Below are 27,984 nucleotides of genomic sequence, written 5' to 3'. Positions count from 1 at the left end.
CTATTACTTTATAATACCTATCTCTTTGAAGGACCCTGTGGCCCTGTGTCCTTGATCAATGATTCCAGATATAAGTATGAGCTTACAACCTCAAATTTGGTGTTATGTGTGAATGATTGTAATGTAGTCTATTCACTGTCGTGATCTTTGTCTTTAACCTTTCCGTGGCCGTGCGGGGCAACTTGGTTACCCCAGATGCGGTTTTTTCTTTATAACTTTTCAAAATATTTTTATTTTTTTTATCCCTCCAGGTAATCTTAGAAAATATATTACTAAATCGTTTTTTTATAAAAATTATCAAATATAATTTAAATTTTATACTAAAATTGAAATTAACTCCTCGGGATACACAGTGCCAAAAACCCCTGCCAGAGACATTCAACAATATACAAGTCGAAGATGCAGCTTTTGTGCCAGGGCACGTGATAGAAAGACTCAAATATCATGAAGTACATGCAGAAAACCAATTTGTACCATACATCGAGAAGAAAGTAAAACATTTTTACGCCCTGACTGTAAAAATCAGGAATAAAATCAAATTGTAATAACAGGTAAAAATAAAAAAAAATGTAAATCTTTTTAATAATAAAAACAAATTATTTGAGTTACTAGTGCCTTATTGTATGACTTTCCAAACAATAATATAAAATTTAAATGAATTATTAATAGTATATTATTCAACGAGCATGTAATGATGGCTATTACTCACGATGATGAAGTTTGCGACACGAGCCGTAGGCGAGTGTCGTAATTCATCAGAGTGAGTAATAGCCATTACATGCGAGTAGAATACTATACTTTTTCTACGACCTTTTTTTATATTTTAATTAGTAAAAAAATTAATTATCAACTACTCGAGATTTAAATTATAATAATTTACAAAAATACCTAAATGCTAATTACTGCTGAATAATTGGTTGCCTACTATTACTAAATTCTTATGTATTGTAAAAATACAACTAGAAATAGTCAATACATCTATTCGTTTCCGAAAAATTATAAGCTTAAATTTGTACCTACTGTCAGTGAATCTAATAAATAGGAAATGGCTGTTGTCGGTGGACGTATTTCATATATATAGATATAATGTATATTTACATTTAACTATATATAATATAATAATATAACTATACATAATATGTTATAACATATTTAACACAATGTAACTTGAAAAACAAACACAATATTAGTTATAAATTCCAATTAACAAACATATAAAATAAATTCCAATAAACAAAATGCGCTAATGTCACTGTCACTAAATTAAATGATAACGTCAAAATTTTTAGTAAACAAGATATAAACGTCAACAATATACTGACATTGTTACAGTTAAAATTCCTTTAAAAATTTTTCGAAGTTAATTATTATTGGTATAAATTACAATAATTATTGTATTAAATAAACAAGTTTAAGTAATTTTATTTGCAGTTTATATACGATTAATATTAAAAGTTGCATGCTCCACTTGAATTTAACTTCAGTCCGTGAGTAATGACCCGTGAGTAACTTCAGCCCGTGAGTAATGAATTATTACTCACGGGTACAGTAATGGGTGCTATTATCTATGAAAAAATAGCGAGTAATGAGCGTGTTATTAAACGGTCGTAGAAAAAGTATTTTAGTGGGATAACATAGTTGCCCCGCACGGCCTGCAGCGTAAGTTTTTATAGCACGGTTCCGGAAAGGTTAACCCGTGAGCAGTCGCGCTCACTTCTGTAACGTAAAGGCGCATTTAAATTAAAGCGAACACGAATGAAGGAACGAATTCGTTCGTTAACTTTATTGTATTTGTACAGCGAATCGAGCACGACCGAACGAATTCGTTCGCATTCGCACATGTTCCAACCGATGTCGGTAAGTTAGCGAATCATCAAAGGAAATCGTTGTTCAATCTGGACAGTGGATAGACGGTAGCGAACGAATTCGTTTAGAAGTACTGATTTAATTTATTTGCAAACATTAGTTTGAGAGGGTTGTTTATTGTGTAGTCGTGAAAACATAATTTTGCAATATGGAATGGACCAATGAAAAGATACTTCAATTAATTGAGTTATATAGAAATGAAGAATGCCTATGAAACCCGAAATCGAAGCTATATATAATAATAAACATAAAAACTGATGTTTGATATAACATAGGAGGAATATAACATTCTATAGGAATGGGTTGTGATGTCTCGGAACTAAAAAAAAAGAATTAGCTTCTGTCATCATTTAGACGAGAAAAACAAAAAGAGGGTTCGAAGTGGTTTGCTTTTAAAATCCCAATGTTTTTATTGGATAAATTTCAACCCAAAAAGACTAATGAGGTAAGCAAATCAAATTAATTGCTAAAAATTAAAAGCAAATTTATTTTGATATACCAATTTGACAATTTATTATTTGAACATGATATAGTTAGTTATAATACCAAGAGCAAGCCAATTTTTCGAGGAAGAATTTTAAGAAAGCTGGTTCTTTAATATATTATTCTCTATGCTCCCTCAAACAGCGTATATTACCTGTTACCTGGCTGCTGATACAGATTGCGTTCATTAGTTCGAAGCACATTACAGGTACCTACCTAAATATATTGAATTCAAAATTATTTTAAGAAGATAATTTTTTTGTCGTTACTTTTGTCATTATTAGAAATATGAATACAAATATTTTGTCAGTAATTTATATGCTAAAAACTGTTACGTCTGACCTGTGCTCTTGCGAGGAATGGAAGCATGGACGTTAAAGGCCAGTTTCATTAACAAATTTGAAGTGTTTGAAATGTGGTGCCTACGTCGAATGCTTAGAATATCATGGACGGACAGACTCAGAAATGATTAAGTACTAAGAAGAGCGGGTTTACAGGATAGGGAACCTTTTAATTATGTTAAAAGTAAGAAGACTGGGGCATATATTACGAGGGGAACGATACACTTTTTAGAAACTGATACACAAAGATAGAGGGTAAGAGGGGGAAAAAGATGCCATGGCTGCGTAATCGCCACCGCCAGTGGACAATAACCACGGCTATGAAATGCTTTGCAATGCTGCTAAAAACAGTAATATTTTATAAACAAGACAATGTACGGTGGACGCCTACGCAGAAATGGACGGCATCTTAAGAAGAAGAAGAAGAAATATGAATTTATAATTGCTAGACATTTTTAAACGTTTTATTTATCTCAAACTTTAGTTGATAATGCCAAATTTAAATAAAATATTAATAAATAAAACATATCAAAATTTTCAACAAAATAATAAAAAATACATGAATAAATTATTTTTGAGTCTGGAAATAATGTTTATTTTATTTTAATTATTAAAATAAAATTTTTTAAATTAAATAATTATAGACTAGAGACAGGACAAAATGAAAGTATTGAAGTCGTATCAAAATTTATACTTATATTTATGAATATGACATATTTTTCCCTTACAGAACACATATTGCATTTTATAAGCTATTATTTTATTAAAATTTACCCAACAAGGAACACGACAATAAACTTAAACACAATGTGTGACTGGCCCATCTTAAATACATCTGCGGGCAATATGCACTCCCGATTATCAACGAATGCGAACGTTCGCTTCAAAGTAAATGGCCCTACTTTGTAGTGAACGAATGATCAAGCGAACACCTACGAATTCGTTTCTTCGTTCGTTCGTTCGTGTTCGCTTTGATTTAAATGCGCCTTAAGTAGTCGCGCTTAGAGAAAAAATCTCACAATATAGATTTAAATACGATTTTAAATCAAATTTTTATTTTATAATATTTTTATTTACTTGTTATGGTAAACATATCTATTTCTAACAATTTTAAAGCTAATTGGCTCTCACCAAAGCCATAAATTCCACAAAAAAAATAAAAAAAATAAAAAAATGTTCACGTATTACTACGATCTACCTCGAGGCACTTACGAGTGGAAAGCAATGTTCAAAACATTTTCATCAAGTTATCACGGAAAAGGATAAAATGTAAGATGTTTTCTCACGACGCGAGTGCTCCCGGATTAAGATGTTTAACTGCAGATCAAGCATTTTACCTATTTTAGTGTTCAACCAGTCCTATGAGATCAACTAAGAAGTCTTCTTGCCTATCTTAGAATACTAGCCATATTGATTTAACCAAATGGTATCCACATGCATGTTAAGACGAACCAAAACTCTGTTGTGTGTGTTAAAGCGTTAACGTTTATGATACATAATAGGGGAGTGCAATTAGAACGAAAACATGCATTGTTTCGGAAAAATTCAAACAAGCTTATATTTTTCTAAAACTAGTTTTGTTAGTTTATATACATGTTAAAAAGTAAAAAGTTCTACTCGCAGATTTGGCCGCTAATTGTTTATTAATTGTTTAAACAATAACAATTGTTTTGTATAAATAATTTTAAAAATATTGATAAATTCATTATTTTACTTTGATCAAATATGTTTCTATTTTGTTTTTGATTATGCTGAATCTGAATATGGCATTGCAATTTAAAAATTCTTATACAGAAGCTCTTATACAGTGTGTCTGCGTAGCTAGGAACCACATGGGAAACTTTTTTATTACCAATTTTACGAAAAATAGTTATTCTTAATAAAATGCTCTGGATAGTCAAAAATCTAAAAGTCAACCATCAGATATCAAATTTTATCAATTTTATACGAGTTATGTTAAAAATATGAATTTTGTTAAAGAGTAAAGTACCTTTATATTCCAGAATATCAAAAAATGCTATTAAGAAAAGTTGTTTGAAATTAGAAACTATGTCTAAATATACAATTACATCATTGTAATCGAAAAAAAAAAAATTTCAATTTTTTCTCAAACGGATACTCATCATCATTTTATTACAATTATGATAACTGTTTTATTATCACTTTTACGAAAAAAAGTTATTCTTCATAAAATGCTCTCCCTGGTCTAAAATCTAAGATAGAATTATCAGATATCAAACTTTTTTAATTTTATACGAGGTATGTAAAAAATATGAATTTTTCTTACGAGTTCAGTGCCATTATTATTCACAATATTTTAATTAAAATGATGTAATTGAAGACTAACACAAATTTTTTAATTCCAAACAACTTTTCTTAATAACAATTTTCGATATTGTGAAATGTAAAGGTACTTTACTCTTGAGTGAAATTCATATTTTTTGACATACCTCGTATAACATTAATTAAATTTAATATTTGATGATTGCATCTTAGATTTTATACGATGCAGAGTATTTTATAAAGAATAACTTTTTTTTCGTAAAACTGATAATAAAAAAGTTATCAATTGGTTCCAAGTTACGCAGACATACTGTATAAGTGTATAAGAGCTAAAAAAATGTTTTTGCTTAACATTTATTATTGTTGAAGCTTATTATTAAATGTATTTTAGGTAAGTTTTACAGAAACTTCACTTGTATAAACATTTTCTTAGCTGGTAATTTTCGGTTTTTGTATTACATTTTTGTTATATTTCTTAATTTTCTTAAAAGGAAATAGTTTATTTTATTTCTGAAGTAATTTAGTAATATTTAGTAATATTTCTGCACTAATTTAGTAAAATAAAAGCACTTATAAAACTGTAATAGATCTGTTCAAACTTGAATAATACCGTCTTAAATTGGTGGTAATTCTATATAACTACGAAGATTTCAAAAATTACAATTTTTGAGACATCATATCATTTGAATTAAATTTTTGAGATTTTTTTTGAATGAAGCATCATTTAGTAAGATGCTTGGAAGGTGAGTTGTGCAAAATTAAGAGCTTTATAAGAAAAATTGTATTAGTTACACATTTTTAAATCATTTTTAAACAAAATTCATGTAAGGCTCAATTTCCGCCCACACCGTACTTATGCCCATACATTTTATTTCTTTCTATTATAACCATAAGATAGCCTAATTGTTCTTCTTTCATGTTCAATTTGTAAAATTTTATTTGATCAATTAGTTAAAGAATTACATTAAAATAACTCAACCATGCACTTCGCCGTACGTTAGTTTACAGTGCGCCAATGTTTGTGAGAAGGGTGACTTTAGCGTTATAAATAAAAAATTATAGAGGATAGAGATTTAATTTTAGAAAATTCTTTATATAAGGTATTTTTGTAAAATTTTCTGAATTTTTCAATGGTCAAGTCAGTTTTTTTCTAAAATGTATATCTTCGGAGTTATTTAAAAAACATCAAATTTCGTAGTTCATTTGTTTAATAAAAAATGAAGCACCCACTTCTCGAGTAGAACTTTTTGATATGTTGTTTATTAAACATTTCTTAATGACATTACAAAAAGTTCTATCTTGTTTGATTTTTTCCGAAGTGAAAATCTATATGCACTCCCCTATAATATGTACATGATATGTACAAAATATATTATATTGATTGAAAGAGGGTTTACTTACTTTTTAACGGGAATACTCCCAGATTTGTCCTTAATTAGTTGCAACTTGGTGTAAGCTTTATATAAGTACATTTTAGTGGTGCCGTTGATTTGGTTTAAATTATACGCTATAGTTATTAGAGAGTCCGTCCACAGCCTGGCAATATCTTTTCTTGTACAACAAAAATTAATAAAAGTTATATTTACAAAGTCATTGGCACAACAAACGGTAATCGTTTTCTCTTCTAAGGTGTCTTGCGAGCCCATGGTGACGATCTGCCGTAGTTTGGGATCCTGAAACAAAAATAAAGTGTTTAGAATACATAACGTACAGTATTTCTTAATGTTGTTCTGAAGCTATTTCCTTGTAGCATTTTTATAATTAACTATCTAGATGGGAAATAAGCAACAATTAAAGTGAAAAAAATAATTTTATTAACGTTTCGTCGCCCAAATCGGGTGTCGTTGTCAAAATACAAAATACATACTACTAAATTAAACAAAAATGTTGTTGTTTAGTAAAAAATTCTTCTCATAATTTATTTAATCTGACTAATTTATGTCGGCAATTCAGACATATATTATATATAAGTAGAAGACTTTAAAATGATATTGCCAATATTTATGAGTTGCGTTAAAGGGACGACTTTACTGAAAGATAGTTCATTCGATTACCAGAGAAAAATCAAAGAAGGGGCTCTAATTATGCTAAATGAAACCAATCACCCATACTGAAAGAGGAAGTCAATAGAAAGAAAATATCAGGATTAGTAAGTCAGTAACATATTAAGTTAGTACATATTTTATATTTTAGTATTACTTATATATCTATGTATTATTAATATTATTTATAATTGAAACAAAATATAATAATATCATTATGTAATAAAGTCAAAATTTGGTATTAGTTTTGAGAGTAAACTAAATGTAAGGCCAAATACTTACGATGTCGGGATAGTATCACGAGGTTTTTTCCCGGTTTTCCCTCGTGATTTACTATGAAATCTCTAACGCGAGAATTTTACTGTCACCGTTGCATTTGTTGTCTTTTTAAAGACAGATCACTCGCTATGATTTTTTTGTGGCGGCTATTTTATAGTTGAGGTTGATTTCATGTAATCGAATGAACTATCTTTCAGTAAAGTCGTCCCAGGAACGTAACTCATAAATATTGGCAATATTATTTTAAAGTCTTCTACTTTAAAATGTAAAATATATGTCTGAATTGCCGATAGAAATGAGTAAGATTAAATAAATTATGAGAAGCATTTGTTACTAAGCAACAACATTTTTGTTTAATTTATTTTGTAATTTTATTTTGACAACGACAACCGATTTGGACGTCGAAACGTTAATAAAATTATTTTTTCTATTTAATTGTGGCTTACTTCCCATCTAAATAGTTAATTATAATGTACAGTGTGGTGCAAATGAAAGGAATAAATTCGTTATTTCATAAGTCGGTGACTTTAGGGGAAAATCCACAGGTTGATTTTTATTTTTAAATTACGATTTTTTGGTATATTATGTATCCTACTAGTGACGTCATCCACTTGGAAGTTATGATGGAATCGAAGATTTTTTTTGAATGAGTACAGGGGTCGTGTCGTAGCCCATTTGAAAGGTTATTCAATTCTCTATTGAGTAAGGTGCCCAAAAAACAATGTTTTTAATTAAATATTAATTGACACAAAAAGAAGAATGTATATAATTTATTTAATTCAAGATACACTTTACTGCTGTCAGAAAACAAGAAAAAATGTTTATTTTATAAATAAACATTGCTTTTCGCTTAAATTTAATGCTCAACCTGCAACCTAGCTGCCCTTTGAAATCTTGAAGAGTTAATTTATGCGAAAAGCAATGTATATTTGTGAAATAAACATGTTTTTCTTCAAACGTCAAATAATGATGACATTACTTATCTAACTTGATCCTGTCAAAGTTTGATGTCTCCGCCGGCAGCAGTTTTTTTTTTACCATTTCTTTACGGCGGAGGGAAAAATGTTGTCATGGCAACAATATGAAACATGTCACAAAGCAACAATACAAATGTCATTAACAACAATTAAACATCATTTTTATTTATAGTAATATTAAAAGTACAATTAGTTAATGAGGCATTTTCAAAATTGAAACCGTGAAAAAATGTTCCCGACTCTTGATACGCATTGGTAATTGTTGATGATACTGATGGTCGAGCACAACTTTCAGCAATCATTCCGACGACTTAACTATTTTAATTTCTAACATCTAGACGACTTTGATAGTTGTCACAGTTAATTTCGAGTAAAAATAGCGTATGAATTGTACTATTTATGGTTGAAAATTGCTACGTTTGAAGAAAAAATAGTATACTTTATTCGGCAAAGAAGCGACTTTTCTTGACTTGCCCTCTATTAAGCGCCTCACTTCGTTCGGCGCGTAATATCGGGCGCGTCAAGAAAAGTCATGCTTCTCCGCCTCATAAAGTAATATACTATTTTGATAATTTATGAGAGCAGTAAAATGTATTTTAAATTAACTAAATTACATACATTATTTTTGTGTCAATTAATTAATTTAAAAAAATATTGGACCATGTACAAATAATTATGTTAATGAAATAAAGAAAAAGATTTCTCTGGTATACAAAGGAATCTTCCCCAGTAGAGGACGTGAAAATGTGAATTCAAAATCTTCATAGAGATGATGAAACGGCATGCGGCATAAGATACCATTTTGTATCACATATATGCCTACAAAGCCACGTTATTCGCTACACATTCGTCAATTATGGAGAAACTGAGATATGAGAAAATCGGCGATTCCATTCTATTTCACTCTGAACACCATCGATACCCTACACGATGTGTTTCATCCTCATATCAAGGAGTTGTTAGGGACATCTAGATGGATGCTCAGAGCGGAACAGAATGCTATACGCCTTCCTGGTTTAACCCGGCACCTGCCACGTGGGGTGCTACCAGCACCCCATAACACATTTTTATCAAATATTTGGTATTTCAAGTTTGGTAACCGAGCTATGCGTCATAGTAGCTTTCTATAATATTATATAGCATAGATGTGTTAGTGTTTGAAGTAGTTATTTAGTGTCATTCTGAACTTGTAGCTCTAAAGTCGAATTGAGCTGTCATCATCTGGCACTTAAAGTTTTAAATTTTTTTTGTATTTTTGATAAACAGGTCAAATTTACATTTCTTATTGAAATAAATGATTTAAATTATTAATAAAGACACTCTATATTCACTAAATCTTAATTTCTTTAGATATTTTACTTGACTTCATTTATTATGGCTTGGTACTTGCTAATTTGCTAATAATACCTTTTTCATTTTGTTTTTTTAACTTTTATAGCATATTAGTAGCTAATAAGTTAATAAATATGTTTTTTTTATATTCTTGTGTTACTCAACACATTATTTTGTTTTTTAAACAAGTAGATCACAGAAAATGTTTAACGGGTGCTGTGAGCACCCCACGTGGCAGTTGGCGCCTTGCAAAGCCACGTGGCAGGTGCCGAGTTAACAAACTAACCAAACTTCAATACACTAGGTACGACATCTATATGAAATAAAGGAAAAAAATTTTCTGGTATACAAAGAAATCTTCCCCAGTAGCGGACGTGAAAATGTGAATTAAAAGTCTTCATAGAGGCAATGAAACGACATAAGATACCATTTTGTATCACATATATGCCTACAAAGCCATGTTATTCGTTAATTGCTATACAGGGTGTCTCAGACTAATTTACCCACTCTATATCTCTTAAACGAATAGAGATTTTCGAATGAGACAAAAACTGATCTATTCCATTTGTAATACACTGTAATATGGCGTAGAAAAAATCATCCTCTAAATACTCGTCCCTTAGTTACAACCCCTAACTTTAATTTTTTTAGTAGCACCCTGTACATTTTTTTATAGTTTTGGATGTGGTCTTCGATCGTCTATTCAACACATTTTTTAAAAATAAAATCGGTTAGTAAGTAATCAAGAAAAATATCAGTTTATTTTTGATAATTATGTGTCCCAGACTAACTTATCCAGGCTATATTTCTTAAATGAATAAAGATTTTCGAATGGAACAAAAACTAATCTATTCCATTTGTAATACACTTTAATATGGCGTAAAATCATCCCCTAGTTACAACCCCTAACTTTAATTTTTTTAATAGCACCCTGTAACTAAGGGATGTATATGTAGGGGATGATTTTTTTTCTACACCATATTAAAGTGTATTACAAATGAAATAGATCAGTTTTTGTCCCATTGGAAAATCTGTATTCGTTTAAGAAATATACCCTGGATAAATTAGTCTGGGACACATATTTAACAAAAATAAACTGATATTTTCTTGTTATTTACGATTCCGATTTTATTTTTAAAAAATGTGTTGAATAGACGATCGAAGACCACATCCAAAACTATAAAAAATGTAGAGAGTGCTATTAAAAAAATTAAAGTTAGGGGTTGTAACTAAGGGATGAATATTTAGGGGATGATTTTTTCTACGCCATATTACAGTGTATTACAAATGGAATAGATCAATTTTTGTCCCATTCGAAAATCTCTATTCGTTTACGAGATATAGCCTGGGTAAATTAGTCTGGGACACCCTGTATAGTGTACTGAAGTTTGGTTAGTTCATTAAACCAGGAAGGCGTATAGCTTTCTGTTCCGCTCTGAACATCCATCTAGATGTCCCTGACGAATCCTTGAAATGAGGATGAAACACGTCGTGTAGGGCATCGATGGTATAATAATAATATCGTATGGCATTTTTGCCGGGGAGATCCTTTAGGACAGTTCCGGCGCCATTTACATCTTTAACTCTGTTTTAAGTAACTAATGCCGATGTACACTAGCCCAGGGGGACCGACAGCTTAACGTGCTCTCCGAGGCACGGTGAGACGGCTCGTGTCATTATTGGAAATGAAAATGGTTTGTCTTTGGCAGGGCTCGAACCCACGTGCACTGGCGTATGAGGCCAGCGATTTTGCCGTTACTCCACGGCCGCTCACAGAGTAAAATAGAATGCAATCGCCGATTTTCTCATATTTCGGTTTCTCCGTAATTGACGAATGTGTAGCGAATAACGTGGCTTTGTAGGCATATATGTGATACAAAATGGTATCTTATGCCGTTTCATCGTCTCCATGAAGACTTTAAATTCACATTTTCACGTCCGCTACTGGGGAAGATTTCTTTGTATACCAGAGAAATCTTTTCCTTTAATTCGCATAGATGTCGTACCTAGTGTACTGAAGTTTGAACATCCCCGTCCTCTCTGAACATCCATCTAGATGTCCCTGACGAAACCTTGAAATGAGGATGAAACACATCGTGTAGGGCATCGGTGGTGTTCAGAGTGAAATAGAATGCAATCGCCGATTTTCTCAATTGTGTTAATGTTTATATTGCTGAATAGAGAATAATTGTATAACCTTTCAAATGAGCAAGCACATGTCCCCTATTTTCCCCTATCACGCCCAGACGGATGACGTCACTCATCATCATTTAACCTCTTCCGTCCACTGCTGGACATAGGTCTCTCCCATTTTTCGCCACTCTCCACGGTTCTGTGCGTCTTGTTGCCATTTCTTGAATATTCGTTTAATGTCGTCCATCCAGCGGGTTAGTGGTCGTCCTCTGCTACGTTTGTCTTCTCTTGGGCGCCAGTCAATTAGTTTTCTGGTCCATCTTAAATCTTTCAGTCTCGCTACGTGACCTGTCCAATTCAATTTCTGCTTAGCTAGACGTCCGACGACTTATCAGTGATACCTGTTCTTTCCCTTATGTCTTGGTTCCTTATTTTGTCTTTTTTTATCACGCCGAGAATCGATTTTCCATGCGTCTTTGTGCAACTGGCATTTTCAGTGCTGTTGTTTTTATGAGAGTGAGAATTTCTGCTAAGTATGTCATAATAATAACGTCTTCCGTTTTATAGCTATCGAGATGTTGCTTTTAGGCAAGCCGCACACCAATGAAACATGAAACAAAAACATGAAACGTAAAACACGTTTTATGAAAATTAAACACGGCTAAACAAATCGTGAAGTCCGCCTACCAATAAAACGAGTGTGAGTCATGCTCATAACATATTTTTATTTTCGGAAAGTTTCATAAATGGCCGGACGTCTATTTGTTTAGCAGTGTTTTATTTCCATGAAACGTGATTTACGTTTCATATTTCTTTGATGTGCCTTAAATATATCTCTTAGTGAACCGTACGCCGCCCAAGCAAGTGTTATTCGTCGTTGAAATTCGCAGGTCTAATTATCCTTGTTTATTCTGATTTCATGACGTCACTAGTGTGACATATATGCCAAAAAATCATAATTTAAATATAAAAATCGACATGTTTTGGGATTTTTCCCTAAACTCGCCGGCTTACAAAATAACGAATTTATTCCTTTCATTTGCTTCATAGTGTATGTACAAACAAGTTAAAATACAATTGATGAGTAAAATTGAATAAGAGGTAATAAACAATTCGATGTAATATAAGGTTCGAATTGTTTTCTAATGTCCTGTTTCCGTTTCTTCTCGATCGAAGATGATAAATGAATGTTTGAAGTCGTGGAGTAAAAAATATGGTTTTATTGACAGCTACTGAATTACTACACTACTGGTGTTGGTTAGATAGAATAATTGTATAATAGACTGCACTCAAAAAAGTTCAAATCCCTTAATTTATTTCACAAATAATGTATACCTCAGCATAGAGTTTAATGAATATATCACAGTAACAAACTTTGAACATTGAAGCTTACAATACAATTTAATCGAGGATGCGATTGCAACAGAAGGAAGTTCAGTTAGAATTAACACTATTTGGAAATTTATTTAGTTTGCACAATAAGTTGAATGACTAATTATTAAGCTATTAATCAATATGTTTCACAATAATTATACCCGGTGAAACTATAAATTTTAGGAAGTTAAGATTAATGTGAGATTACAAATTAAGGGATTAATTTGTGATTGAACATATTGGCCACTATATAAATAAAAGAAACAGACGACCAATAGAAAAATGTCTAGGCATATTAGCCCAATAAATGACCGTTTTGGAGTGTAATTTCCAGGGCAACTCCGAATTGCATGAAAATTTGGATTTAGGTTCTACTTATCCTCCACTTCAAAGTTGAATTTGTGCCGTTGGTTGCTTTTACTTGAGGGGTGACATTTACCGCTTCTTGGGGGGTGAAAAAAGCGTATTTAAAATAAGGCCGGAAATGGATGAATTGACTTATTTTAAGCACCTTTTGTTCTATAAAGTTTTTTACGTAAGTCAATACTTTTCGAGTTATTCGTGATTTAAAATGTTGATTTTTCGACAAAAAAACTACGTTTTCAGACAGTTTTTCCCAAATAACTCAAAAAGTAAATATTTTATCGAAAAAAATATTTTTAACAAAAGTGTAGCCTATAAAAAAACGTAAAAAAAGGTGTACCAGTAAAGTCTAGAAATTGAGTAGAAGCAAAGTTGTAGCTCATGAAAAATACGTTCTTATTCGTCTAATTCCAAATCGAATAATTCAACGCGAAATCACCGAAGAAAGAAGCGTTTTTCGGGAAAATCTTATTAACATTTTTAAAGTTTTGAAAAAAGCTTGTTATTTATTTTTTACAAAAGTTTACAGCATCAAAAATAAACAAGTTACACTGAAAAAAAAGTTAGCCCCTTTTTTTGGTAAAAAAAAAATCGTGAAAACCTCCCTCTATTTAGCAGCCTAAATGAAATTAATCGTTTGACTTTACCATCTATTTTAACTGTATGTGTATTGTTTATATGATCTGTAAGTTTGATTAGTTTGAAGTGCTTATTTTTGAAAACACTTAGTTTTATAGTAAAAATTTTTTTTTTATATTGTTGAAAAATTTCATTTTTTCAAAATAACTTAAAAAGTATTAGTGATAAGAAAAATATTAAAAAGTAAAAAAATGTAGGTTTTGCTATTATAAATATGCTAGTTTCATTTTGTTTCTCCGTAAGACAAAAATTGGTTAAGATATGGCTGTTCAAAATTTGCATACACTCGTGATTAGTGACCCATTCAAGCTTTCTCAATTATAACCCTTTCAAAAATAAACACTTTAAACTGGTGAGAATGACAGATCATATAAAAAATAGATAGGTAAGTAAATTGTTTGCAAAGCGGTAGCGAGTAATTTCATTTGGGGAGCTAAACACGGCGATATTTTCATGATTTTTTACAAAAAAAAAAGAGGGCCAACTTTATTTTGAGCATAACTCGCTTATTTTTAATGCTAAAACTTTTGTTAACAATTAAAACAAAGCTTTTAATAAACACTTTCAAAAAGTTTAAATGGGTTTTTCCCGTAAAGTGAATTTTTCGGTGATTTCACCTTGAAATATTCGATTTGGAATTAGACGAATAAGAACGTATTTTTCATGAGCTACAACTTTGTTTTTATTTAATTGATAGACTTTACTGATACACCATTTTTTTGGGCTTTTATAAGCTACATTTTTGCTAAGAATATTTTTTTCGATAAAATATTTACTTTTTGAGTTATTTGCGAAAAACCGTCTGAAAACGTAGTTTTTTTGTCGAAAAATCAACATTTTCAATGGCAAATAACTTGAAAAGTATTGACTTACGTAAAAACTCTATAGAACAAAAGTTGCTTAAAATCAGTCAATTTATCAATTTCCGGTCTTATCTTGAACATATGTTTTTTCACCCCCGAGAAGGGGTGACTGTCACCCCCGAAGTAAAAGCAACCAACGGCACAATTTCAACTTTGAAGTGGAGGGTAAGTAGAACCTAAATCCAAATTTTCATGCAATTCGGAGTTGCCCCTGAAAATTACACGGTATCGCCGAATTTGCCGTTCATTTACTGGGCTATATATAAAATATAAAATAATATTGATAGTTTAAAATGATCACAACCCTTCATAATATATCATAAGACTAATTCACTCATCTGTTGAACAGCCATCAATGTTCTCGTCATGTCTTCTAATTTCTTTAACTTTTTTAACATTCTGCCTTTTATATCTTTGCTGATTGGACATTTCAGCAAAACAGGCATTACTAAAGTGATTTGCTCCACCACATTTGCTCCAAACGCTGGGCACTGGGCAGCTACATGTTTACGTTTGCAATTTTTACACAAAAATTTTAACTCACTTTGTGTATTTCCACTTTCTTGTCTATTTTTTACTGCATTTACTTCCAAACTTTCATTGTTTCTTACAGATTCCAACTGCCTTTTTGTTATTTCAGAGTTTCTGCATATCTCTATTGCTGTTTCAAGCGTTAACTTTTGAGCATTTAATAATTTTTCTTGAACTGATGGATCATTTGTTCCTAAAACTAACCTATCTGTCAATATGCTGTCTTCCTGTGTATCATATTCACAGCTTTGTATCAACTTTTTTAAATCACTAAGATAACTATCAAAAGGTTCATCTGCAGCTTGAATTCTTTTATTAAATACAAAACGTTCATATGTTTTATTTCTTCTGGGAGCACAATACTTCTTAAATTCTGATATGACACTATCAAATTTATTAGGTTCTGGTATTTTGAGAATGTTATATATATATCAACTCCTTCCGGTCCAATCATATTTAAAAACAAAGCAATTTTTACTCTATCGGCTTTGTCATCTTTCTCAGTTGCAATAAGGTACATTTCAAAATTTTGGTAAAACCGTCTAAAATTTTCATGAAGGTTTCCCTCGAATTTCATGGATTCTGGCACTTTTTCTTCCATTCTGGATAACTGTACTTTTGGCTCTTGTAGTGACTGCGCCATGTAATAATAATGTTCAGGTATTTATTAAATATTATATTTAATAAAAGTAAGATTTACAATCTTTAGGTTACGACATGTTATATGTTCTAACCCTCTAACCTATGTCTAACTTCATTGTGCCAAGTCACGCCTCTTCTTCTCTACCATGGCCTATTACTACAAATACATTTCAAAATACACAGCGCACAACTCGATTCGAATACAATAATATTATTACGCGTCGATAACTGGCTGGCCTGCTGAGGTAATTTCTCTTCTTATATACTTCGGTAGCGCTCGTCTCGAATGCCGTAGTAAGGACTCGTATTCTCTCGTAACGACTCGAATCTTCGATCAGAAATAGGCCAGGTTGTGAGCAGCATTATAAATAGTGTCACACTATCATCCTTTTCAAAGACCCCAAATTTCCTAACTTATCCTAACATCCTTCTACCGAAGCGAATACACGTTGTTTGTTCTCCGTTTAGGCCTGAGCCTCTTCAGTGTACCGGAGACTCCCTTTCGGGAGTTTAAGGTTGACATCCGAATAGGTCCTTAATTTGAGCAGATGGGATAGTAGGTATAATGTAAATGGAGAAGCAAAACTGTTAGTGGAGTGCTTTTGAAGGTGGTGATATTGTTGTTTAGCATATAAGTTGTAGAGGTTTTAGGAGAAGAACTGTTGCTTCAAACTTGCCCAGTTATCAGCGAGGACTTCAAGCTCTCACTAATCAGGAACGGCTCTTGGATTCAGCGTGTAGGGATGCAGCTTATGTTATCTGCGCTTTATTAGGGGGATTTGCTCTAGAATATCGTAGTACTCATCAGGAAGTTCGTTTCTGGCCAATTGTAGAAGATTTGCTGGAGGGAATGGAACTTTATTTTTGGGTATTCTGGTGAGTATATGTGCATATCTATGGCAAGGAATTTTAACACGTTTTTAGCTCTGCTATTTTAGGGGAGTGCAATTAGAACGGAACATGCATTGTTTCGGAAAAATTCAAACAAGCTTCTATTTTTCTAAAACTTTTTTGTTAGTTTATATACTTGTTAAAGTAGAAAGTTTTACTCGCAGATTTGGCGGCTAATTGTAATTAATTGTTTAAACAATAACAATTGTTTTGTATAAATAATTTTAAAAATATCGTTAAATTCATCATTTAACTTTGATTAAATATGGTTCTGTTTTGTTTTTGATTATGCTGAATACGAATATGGCATTGCAGTTTGAAAATTCTTATACAGAAGCTCTTACACAGTATTTCTGCGTAGCTAGGAACCACATGGAAAACTTTTTTATTGTCAATTTTACGAAAAAAAGTTATTCTTTATAAAATGCTCTGGATAGTCAAAAATCTAAAACTCAAGCATCCGATACCAAATTTTATCAATTTCATACGAGTTATGTCAAAAATATGAATTTCGTTAAAGAGTAAAGTACCTTTATATTCCAGAATATAAAAAAAATGATATTATGAAAAGTTGTTTGAAATTAAAAACTATGTTTAAATATGCAATTACATCATTCTAATCGAAAAAAAATTTTTTTAATTTTTTTTCAAATTACGGATACTTATCATCATTTTATTACAATTATGACAACTATTTTATTATCACTTTTACGAACAAAAGTTATTCTTCATAAAATGCTCTCCCTGGTCAAAAATCTAAGATACAACCATCAGATATCAAAATCTTTTAATTTTATACGAGATATGTAAAAAATATTAATTTTTCTTAAGAGTTAAGTGCCTTTATTATTCACAATATTTTAATTAGAAGAATGTAATTGAACACTTAAACAAAATTTTTGATTCTAAACAACTTTTCTTAATAACAATTTTTGATATTGTGAAATGTAAAGGTACTTTACTCTTGAGTGAAATTCATATTTTTTTACATATCTCGTATCAAATTAATTAAATTTGATATTTGATGATTGCATCTTAGATTATATATGATGCAGAGTATTTTATAAAGAATAAATTTTTTTCGTAAAACTGATAATAAAAAAGTTATCAATAGGTTCCAAGTTACGCATACATACTGTTTAAGAGCTAAAAAAATTTTTTGCTGATCATTTATTATTGTTGAAGCTTATTATTAAATGTATTTTAGGCAAGTTTTACAGAAAAAAGTTTTTATCATTTTTTATAAACTTTTTTTTGTTGGTAATTTTCGGTTTTTGAATTACATTTTTGTTATCTTTCTTAATTTTCTCAAAAAGAAATAGTGCGTTTCATTTCTAAAGTAAAATAATTTAGTGCATTTTAAAGACTACATCTTAAGATTTAAAAAAGCACTTATAAAACTGTAACAGATCTGTTCAAACTTGAGTAATACCGTCTTAAAGTGGTGGTAATTCTATAAAACTACGAAGATTTCAAAAATTACATTTTTTGAGACGTCATATCATTTGAATTAAATTTTTGAGATTTTTTTTGAATAAAACATCATTTAGTAAGATGCCTGAAAGGTAAGTTGTGCAAAATTGAAAGCTTTATAAGAAAAATTGTATTAGTTACACATTTTTAAATCATTTTTTAACAAAATTCATGTAAGGCTCACTTTCCGCCCACACCGTACTTATGCCCATACATTTTATTTCTTTTTATTATAACCATAAGATAGCTTAATTATTCTTCTTTCATGCTCAATTTGTAAAATTTCATTTGATTTATTAGTTAAAGAATTACATTAAAATAACTGAAACGTGCACTTCGCCGTACGCTAGTTTACAGTGTTGTTCTGAAGCTATTTTCTTGTGGCATTTTTACAATTTTAACTATTTAGAATGGGAAATAAGCCACAATATTATTAAAAAATGATTTTTATTAACGTTTCGACGCCCAAATCGGGTGCCGTTGTCAAAATACAAAATACTATTAATATAAACAAAAATGTTGTTGCTTAGTAAAAAAATTCTTCTAATAATTTATTTAATTTGACTCATTTATATCGGCAATTCAGATACATATGATACATTTTAAAGTAGAAGACTTTAAAATGATATTGCCAATATTCATGAGTTGCGTTCCTGGGACGACTTTACTGAAAGATAGTTCATTCGATTACATGAAATCAACCCCAACTCAAGAATATCCGTCACAAAAAAATCATAGCATGTGATCTGTCTTTAAAAAGACAACCACATGCAACGGTGACATTAAAATTCTCGCGTTAGAGATCTCATAGTAAATCACGAGGGAAAACCAGGAAAAACCTCGTGATACTATCCCGACATCGTAAGTATTTGGTCTTACATTTAATTTACTCTCAAAATTAATACCAAATTCTGACTTTACTATAATTTTGTTTAAATTATAAATAATATCAATAATACATGGGTATATAAGTAATACTAAAATATAAAATATGTACTAACTCGACTATTGACTTACTAATTGTGGTATTTTCTTTCCATTGACTTCCTCTTTCAGTATGGGTATCCACATCCTACTGCATTCCACCGAGGAATTTGCGACACAATTGGTTTCGTTTAGCATAATTAGAGCCGCTTCTTTGATTTTTCTCTTTTTACTATCTGTTTCTTTCAGGACTATACTTGAATCTCTCCACTGAACTCTATGTTCATTATCCCATGCGTGTTGACATATTTGAGATCTATCAAATTCTCTATTTTTAATATAAGATTGATGTTCATTTATTCTAACGTTTAATGGTCTTGATGTTTCACCTATATAAAACTGTTCGCATTCACAAGGTATTTTATAAATACAATTCTTTGTCCTTTCTTGTTCATTGTTAGGTTTAGTTTTAGATAAAATATATCTCAATGTGTTGGTTGTTTTGAATGTTGTTGAAATGTTGAATTTATTTCCTATTGTTTTAAGTTTCTCGGATAGTCCTTTTATGTATGGTATTGATATTTTCCTCGTATTATTTCTTGTTTTATTAAAAAATGATTATCCTTTATCGTTTATAAATAAGGAATTGTCAAGATTGGATCGAATGGAACAGAACAACATAGAACGGGATCCTACAACATTCACAAGAAATAATACGAATATAATATGTTCCAGAAAGGTAGGGGAAACAATTTTTATTTACTGTTCATTTTTCCCTGATATTTATCAATATTGATGAATTTTGCAAGCAATAAAATTATTTCTTTTATTGTTTTAGATATTTATTGAAGCTGAAAATAATTGGGGATTTAGATCCATATTTATACAATTCAATCAGAATTGGATATTACAGTAAAGTGCATTCCACCAAATTACTATTATAGATATTTATACATATCTGGTGGAGTCTCATAGTTACTACTCTAAGCAGCAGATGAAAGCATACAAAAGCCTTCAGGCGCATAAATATTTTACAGCTGGATTTGTTTTTAAAGTTAATAGGAGTAAAGTTGGGAGTCACCCGCAACAACTTCATAAGTACCTACAAGAATATTGAGGAAATCCAGCTCGTCGATACTACTGGGCAAACTAGAAGATTGAAGAGGACAAAGCCTTTTGAACTAGTTTGAGTGATAAGTGATAGTGAAAAGCAGAGCGTAGTGTTTGTGTGCCTGGATGTTAGAATAGTGCAGGTTCTTGTTAGATTAGAGAAGAGACGCTATGGGGTATGCTCTTCATTTTAAGGGACAGTAGTAATTTAGGTTAAATTAAAATTGTTCATTAGTCAGTTATGACCAGCTTGTAATTGTAATGTAGAACTCAATACAATGAATCATCATCGTAGTAATGATTATGGAAAAAAATATATGACAAGATTTTGTGCAATAAAAATGTTTATATTTATCAAGGATGTATTATTTGGTATGGCCACATATACTTCTGGTATATCGTCGGTGATGTGACAATACCTCCTATCTGCTTTTTCATGAATTTTGTAGGAGACGAAAAACCATTTTTAGGGTCATCTCCTGTTTTCACATGTAAATTTTGACATGTTTTGTAGTAAATAGATAGTTGAATTTACTACAAAACATGTCTAAAAATATCATATGAAAATAGGAGGTAACTGTAAAAAAAGTTTATAGTCTCTCTTACAAAACTCATGAAGAAACAAATCGGAGGTATTATGTCACATCAGCGACTATATCCAGGGAATGTATAAAAAATATACTGTGAATGTCCAAAGACCATTCGTAGACATTCATGGAATGTTCCAACAACACATTCAAGTAATGCTTAAAATGCTGACAGAGGACTTTCCTGGGACATTTAGGGGATATTCTTGTGCTTTTGAGGACATTCCAGGAATGTTTTCAATATCTTGTGTGTACATTCTAGGAAAATACATGGAATGTTTGGTGTTATTAGGGTAGGGTGTCTGAAGGCAACCATTTGTGTTTCAGTTGGATTGAGGGTGACTCTCCATTTGTTACATTTGTTACACCACGGAAGTTAAGTTGGGTTTGAGACCTATCGAATAAAGAAGGATGTATCAGTGTACCATATGCAGTGCCTGCAGTACGCAAAGCAGTATCGTCAGCGTATAGTAGGATGGACTCGGTTCGATTAATGGGATGGGGGATGTCACTATTGTAAACTGTGTATAGTATTGGTGCTAAAATTGAACCTTGTGGCACTCCAGCTTGTCGAGTGAATGGTGTGGAAAGTTGGTTTGCGACTTTGACGCGTATAGTCCGATTTGAGAGATGGGAATGAATGAGTTTGATGTAAGTTATAGGCAGTCCAAATTGGCGGAGTTTCTCGATCAGTTCTGTGTGTCAGACCTGATTGAAGTCTGATGTTGAATATATCTCTCAGAGACAGAATTGCTGAGTAACAAGTTTTTGGAAGAGTTTTTAAGACAAAAGTTAAAACTTCTGAAGAAATAGCAAACAAAATTAGATAATATAAAGCAAAAAATGTTCCAAATTGGAACTAATCCATAACTACACTTTTACACGAAAAATGGAAAATATCCGATAAAAAAACTCAAATAAAAGTATTCGAAAAGTAAAGAATATTCTGTTGATGCACATTTGCTGATGTCATCAAAAATAAAAAAATAAAAAACTAAAATAACAATCACTCTAGTAAATAAACAATGATATCTGTGTAAGCTAACTAAAATTTGTTTTAAACACATGACTTTATAAATCTATAAACAGTCCTCAAAGATCGCAAAATTGTCAATAGTTATAAAAATTTTGAAGGCAATAATTTAAGTAAAATGTTCCAGCCTCTTACAATATTCAATAAAACTAGGGAAGTATGTTATGTTCTGATGTCAAATTGTTTTCGGAGTGTTACTGAAATAGAATATGAAAATAAATTATTACAACATTATGTGCGCGTATTAATGTTTTAACATCGCAAGTGAATATATTGTCATCTTTACAAAATATTGGATGGATCAAAACATGTGGTTAATATCCTTCTTAGCCCAGTTAAATAAAATAAAATCTAAATCTAATTCCGTACAGGTTGGAACAAATTGTATATCAAAGTTTACGTGAACAATAATATATTGTACAACAAGTGAGAAAAAATACATATTTCTCACGAGCGCAGAAGTTTGTTGGCACGAGCAGAGGCACGAGCTGAGGGCCGCAAATCAAGCGAGGGAGAAGTATGTCATTTTCTCATGTGTTGTACACTGTACTTTTTCTATGGAATTGGTTTTGTCAAGAGTTCAAACTTCAAAATTAAATAATTTAGGTGCTTTTAGGTATATTATATGCATAAATTGAAATAAAATACATATACATGTAGATATTTAATATTCTTAAAATTTATATACTGAATTTTTTAAAATTCTAATTAACAGTTATTTTTGAACAGTTTTGAAAGGTAATTCCTGGTAGGTTTTGCTTTAACACATTTATTTGACAACATTAACTGTGTTTGTATTGTGCATGTTACAATGGAAACGGCGACCACAGTATGGAAGACCGTAGGAGAACCCGTGAGAAAAAATATTTCTCACTGCAATGGCCGACGTTTCTCACTGCGTGAGGAATTCTTCGTTTTGAATGTATGTAAGTAGTGAAAGAAGTGGCATATTGTATAGCATCCATAGAAAAAAGAAGTTTTAAAAATAAGGTATATAAATTTTAAGAATATTAAAAACCTACATGTATATTATGTATTTTATTTCAATTTATGCATATAATATACCTAAAAGCACCTAAATTATTTTGAAGTGTGACCTCTTGATAAAACCGCATCCATAGAAAAAGTACAGTGTACAACACATGAGAAAATGACATATTTCTCCCTCACTGGATTTGCGGCCCTCGCCTTGTGCCTCGGCTGGTGCCAAAAAACTTATGCGCTCGTGAGAAATATGTCTTTTTTCTCACTTGTTGTACAATATACTATTTTCTAGGGATGCTATAGAATATGCAACTTCTCTCACTACTTACATACATTCAAAACGAACAATTCCTCATGTAGTGAGAAATGTCGGCCATTGCAGTGAGAAATATGTTTTCTCACGGGTTCTTCTACAGTCTTTTATACTATTATCGCCGTTTCCATGGTAACATACACAATAAAAACACAATTAATATTGTCAAATAAATGTGTTAAAGCAAAACCTACCAGGAAAAGAATATTAAATACCTAGATGTATATTCTTCTTCACGTGCCATATCAGAATTATCCGACGTTGGCGATCACCATTGCGAAGGCTTCTCGATCTTCTGCAATATGGAATAGTTGTCCTGCATTTGATATCTGACTCCATTCACGAATGTTTTTTAACCAAGAAACTTGTTTTCTTCCTACACCTCTACTGCCCTCTATTTTACCTTTAAGGATCAGTTGTAATATTTTATATCGACTTCCCCTCACTATATGTCCCAGATAAGACATTTTTCGATGTTTAACAGTCTTTAGCAGTTCTCTATCTTTGTTGATCTTCCTTAGTACTTCTTCATTAGTTTTTCTTGCTGTCCAGGGTATCTTTAGCATCCGTCTATGAGTCCACATTTCCAATGCTTCAATTCTGTTCATAATCGATACTTTTAGCGTCCACACTTCTGCACTATACAAAAGTACGGACCAAACATAGCACTTGACCATTCTTTGTCTTAGTTCTAAACTGAGATGCTTATTGCAAAGAAATGACTTCATTTTCGTAAAAGTAGTTTTAGTCATTGCTATTCTACGTTTTATTTCTATGTCTGGATCTAGTTGGTCCGTTATCACAGTTCCCAGATATGTCATTTTGTGAACTTTCTCAACTTGGACTCCGTTTAATTGAAGTTTTGCATCGGGATGTGGGTCACGACTAAACACTAAAAATTTGGTTTTGTTTGAGTTTATTTTAATGCCAATTTCCTCTCCTACCTCGTGAATATGATCAAGCAGAATTTGGAGACCTTCAATATTATCTGACAGAATTACTGTATCGTCTGCATATCTTATCACATTAAGTAGTTCTCCGTTGATTTTTATTCCATATGGCTGTCTCTCAAGTGCCTTTTTAAATAACTGGTCCGAGTAAACATTAAACAATGTTGGTGACAAAATGCAACCTTGTCTGACGCCTCGTTGTATGGAGATTTCATCGGTGTAGTTATCTCCAATTTTGACCGTAGCAGTTTGATTCCAGTACAAATTTTTAATGACACGAATATCTTTGTCATCTATTCCGATATTTTCAGTATTTGCACTAATTTTACATGCTGTACGTTATCGAATGCCTTTTCGAAGTCCACGAAACATGCAAATACATCTTTTCTTTGATCACGGCATTTTTGTAATAAGATGTTAAGCGCAAAAAGTGCCTCCCTGGTACCTATAGCATTTCTAAAACCAAATTGGGTATCTTCGAGATCTTCTTCGCATTTGCGTCTAATTCTGTTGTGAAGTATTCTTAGAAAAATCTTAAGAGTGTGGCTCATTAGACTAGATTAGACCTAGATGTATATGTATTTTATTTAAATTTATGCATATAACATACCTAAAAGCACTTAAACTATTTAATTTTGAAGTTTGAGCTCTTGACAAAAACCGCATCCATAGAAAAAGTACAGTGTACAACACATGAAAAAATGACATATTTCTCCCTCGCTTGATTTGCGAGGGAGAACAAACTTCTGCGCTCGTGAGAAATATGTCTTTTTTCTCACTTGTTGTACAATATACTATTTCAAGAATATAAACATAGTTTCAAAAGTTTTGCATCACCTAAAATTATGCTCATTTTCATAGTTGATTTTTCTGTGAATTCTGTGATGAGTTGAGAACAGTTGAACTGATTCCTTAAATTTTTGTATTTGTTTTAGATTTTTCTTTGGTGTTTACACAGTTAGGTAAAGGTTTACTCAAACTTCTTTTTTGAACTTATACCGGGTGGAAGAAAAGATACGTTTTTCTGATGTTAAGTTTGAGACACCCTGTAGGGAGGACAAGGTATAAGTGTGGGTATATATCGAAATCGTTTTGTATTCTTATGTTTTGGTAATATTTTGTTTTTTGAGTGTCCCTGATATCTTTAGAAACAAAGAAAATAGACGGGGTTATTCCTTAACATGACGTGTTTTAACTGAGACAAAACTAAATTAAAAATAAAAATAACAGTTAGCAAACCTTTAAAAACAGAAAGCCACATAACGTTAACAATTCTGGTCGACACCTTAAGATTTATTTGTCGACCAAGTGAGCGGTATGCACAGCGCTACATCAGAGAGACGAGATTGTTTAATGGAGTCTCTGTGATATTTGGGGTGGAATTTCCTTGAGAGGCTCTTTAAATTGCGAGTGGTCCAATGCACAGATTTTGTTTCTTTGTTACACTCTGTTCCTTTCGCACTAGATAAAGAAAATAATTTTATCTTAGTCGCATGATAAGACATGGCCTCCTCACGTATCCCATGACGTCAATTAAAACATATATTAGAGAATAAAACCGTTTAGTTTCTTTGTTATTAAATATATCAGAGAAACTGAAAAAACAAAATGTTCACAAAATATGAGACTACAACATAACTTCGATATATACCGACCTTTATACCTTTTCCTCCCTACAGGGTGTCTCAAACTTTTGTTTCGGTTAAAACACATGTTAAAGAATAAAACCGTCTACTTTTTTTTATTTGGAAAGATATCAGGGACATTAAAAAAACAAAATGTTCAAAAAACATAACACTACAATACGATTTTGATGCATACTCACACTTGTATCTTGTCCTGACACCCTACAGGGTGTCTCAAACTTAACTTAAGAAAACCATTTCTCTCCACCTGGTAAAAGTACAAAAAAGAAGTTTGGGCAAATCTTTGCCCAACTGTGTAAATACCAAAAAAAATCTAATATAAAAAAGAATAAGCGGAATCCGATAATCTATTCATGAAAAAATCAACTATGTATTAAAATGAGCATAATTTTACGTGGTGCATAACTTTTGAAACGATGTTTATATGATTCATATGAGGGGATCATTGTTAAAATAATGAAAAATGGTTTATTTTTGGATAAAATATACTTTTTTTTAACTGCTGCGGTAATTCATGTTTTTATAAAGGTTTTTGCGATTTTTTCTGCAAAGCTGAAGAAAAAAGCTTTCATATACGACTTACGAAATTAAATGTGACCCTTAATTTATTTAAATTATTATGAATAAAGCTTGAAAAACAAATTCGCAAAAAATTATTAATTGTATTACATATAAACACTATAAAATATTTTATTTTGCAGGTGAAGTTACTAGTAAAAAAATGGCTTGAATAGTTATTAAGGTACCAAAGGTAGTATAAGGATAATAACGCTTGAAGTCAATGGTGTATAGACGAGGGCTTTCGGCCCGAGGTATATACGTCGACCGAAAGCGTTATTATTATAATACCCGTGGTGCCTTCAACGTTTAATATCCGACTAAATTCTTCTTTATATGCAAAAAATTTGAATGAATTTTGAATTAATTAGTTTTCAAATAAGTACATTTACCAGAAATAGTCGTAACTTAATTGTGGTAACCATAGTTTTACTTAGAGTTTTATTTGTCAACTTGACATTATTTAACTCGTTATTTAAATTTAATAGGCCCTAGGGCGTTATTTGTCAATAACAGGCCCTTGGGCGTTATATCGTACTTAATATACTTAGAAATAATATCATTATTTGTCAAATAATTAACCAGTCGGACATTAACATATTGTTATGACAGTTCCGTAGATTGTTCCTACATAGAAAGAGTCCCTCGACGTGAAAGAAGAAGTAGTCACGTACGAGAATATTCTGGATGTCATGGAATAACCCAGAAATGTCTGGTGACATCTAGAACGTCAGAAAACTATATAAACATTATGTGTTTGACATTCTATAGTTCAGTTGTATTTGAGATCGACTTCTTACATACCTATCTCTACTAATATTTCTAGTAGGACTATATGATGGGCTTCTGGATGTCGATCTAGGCGACCTTCTGACATCATTATTGTATTCTTCTTTTCTCGCTTGGGATCCACTTCTACAATTGACCTGCAAATGTCCAATTCTTCCGCAGTTAAAACATCTTCTGTTTTGATTTTGAGCTTTTTGTTGATTTTGTTGAAGATTTTGGAGTATGTTCAACATCTGGGACAAAATAGGTTGTTGATTATCTGTGGTAGGGACTTGTTCATCTTCTCGAAATCTTATTTCTTTTAATCTTGGGCGAGATCTTGAAATACTTTTAGCCGCTTCAAACTCCTGGGCTGAAACTAGTGCTCCATTTAGCGTTTTGTGGTGTTGTAATCGGAGAGCCTGTTGCATTTCGATATCATGTAGTCCGTCTATGAATGCCTGTATACCGATTTGTTCAAGAAAATCTTTAGGTGCCTGAGGGTATGCCAAATGTAGTAATCTTTTAATATCAGCTTCAAATTCTTGTAGGCTCTCGTTATGTTTTTGATACCGAACTTTAAGCTGACTTTGAAAAAC

The 27,984-nt window shown here is 31.5% G+C and overlaps 1 protein-coding gene across 2 annotated transcripts in view; it reads right to left on the bottom strand.

Moving 5' to 3' along the window:
- The window catches only part of LOC114338442 (1-phosphatidylinositol 4,5-bisphosphate phosphodiesterase classes I and II), a 591,824-nt gene that overhangs the window by 154,045 nt on the left and 409,795 nt on the right, over positions 1-27,984 (bottom strand). For both annotated transcript variants that reach the window (XM_050659889.1, XM_050659890.1), the window contains exon 3: positions 6,375-6,646. In XM_050659889.1, the coding sequence (XP_050515846.1) occupies positions 6,375-6,646 (272 nt within the window). The remainder of the gene's footprint in view (positions 1-6,374; positions 6,647-27,984) is intronic.

The sequence above is a fragment of the Diabrotica virgifera genome, chromosome 8 (genome assembly GCF_917563875.1).
Source record: "Diabrotica virgifera virgifera chromosome 8, PGI_DIABVI_V3a".
Classification (NCBI taxonomy): domain Eukaryota; kingdom Metazoa; phylum Arthropoda; class Insecta; order Coleoptera; family Chrysomelidae; genus Diabrotica; species Diabrotica virgifera.
This window is presented reverse-complemented; position numbering and strand designations above follow the sequence as displayed.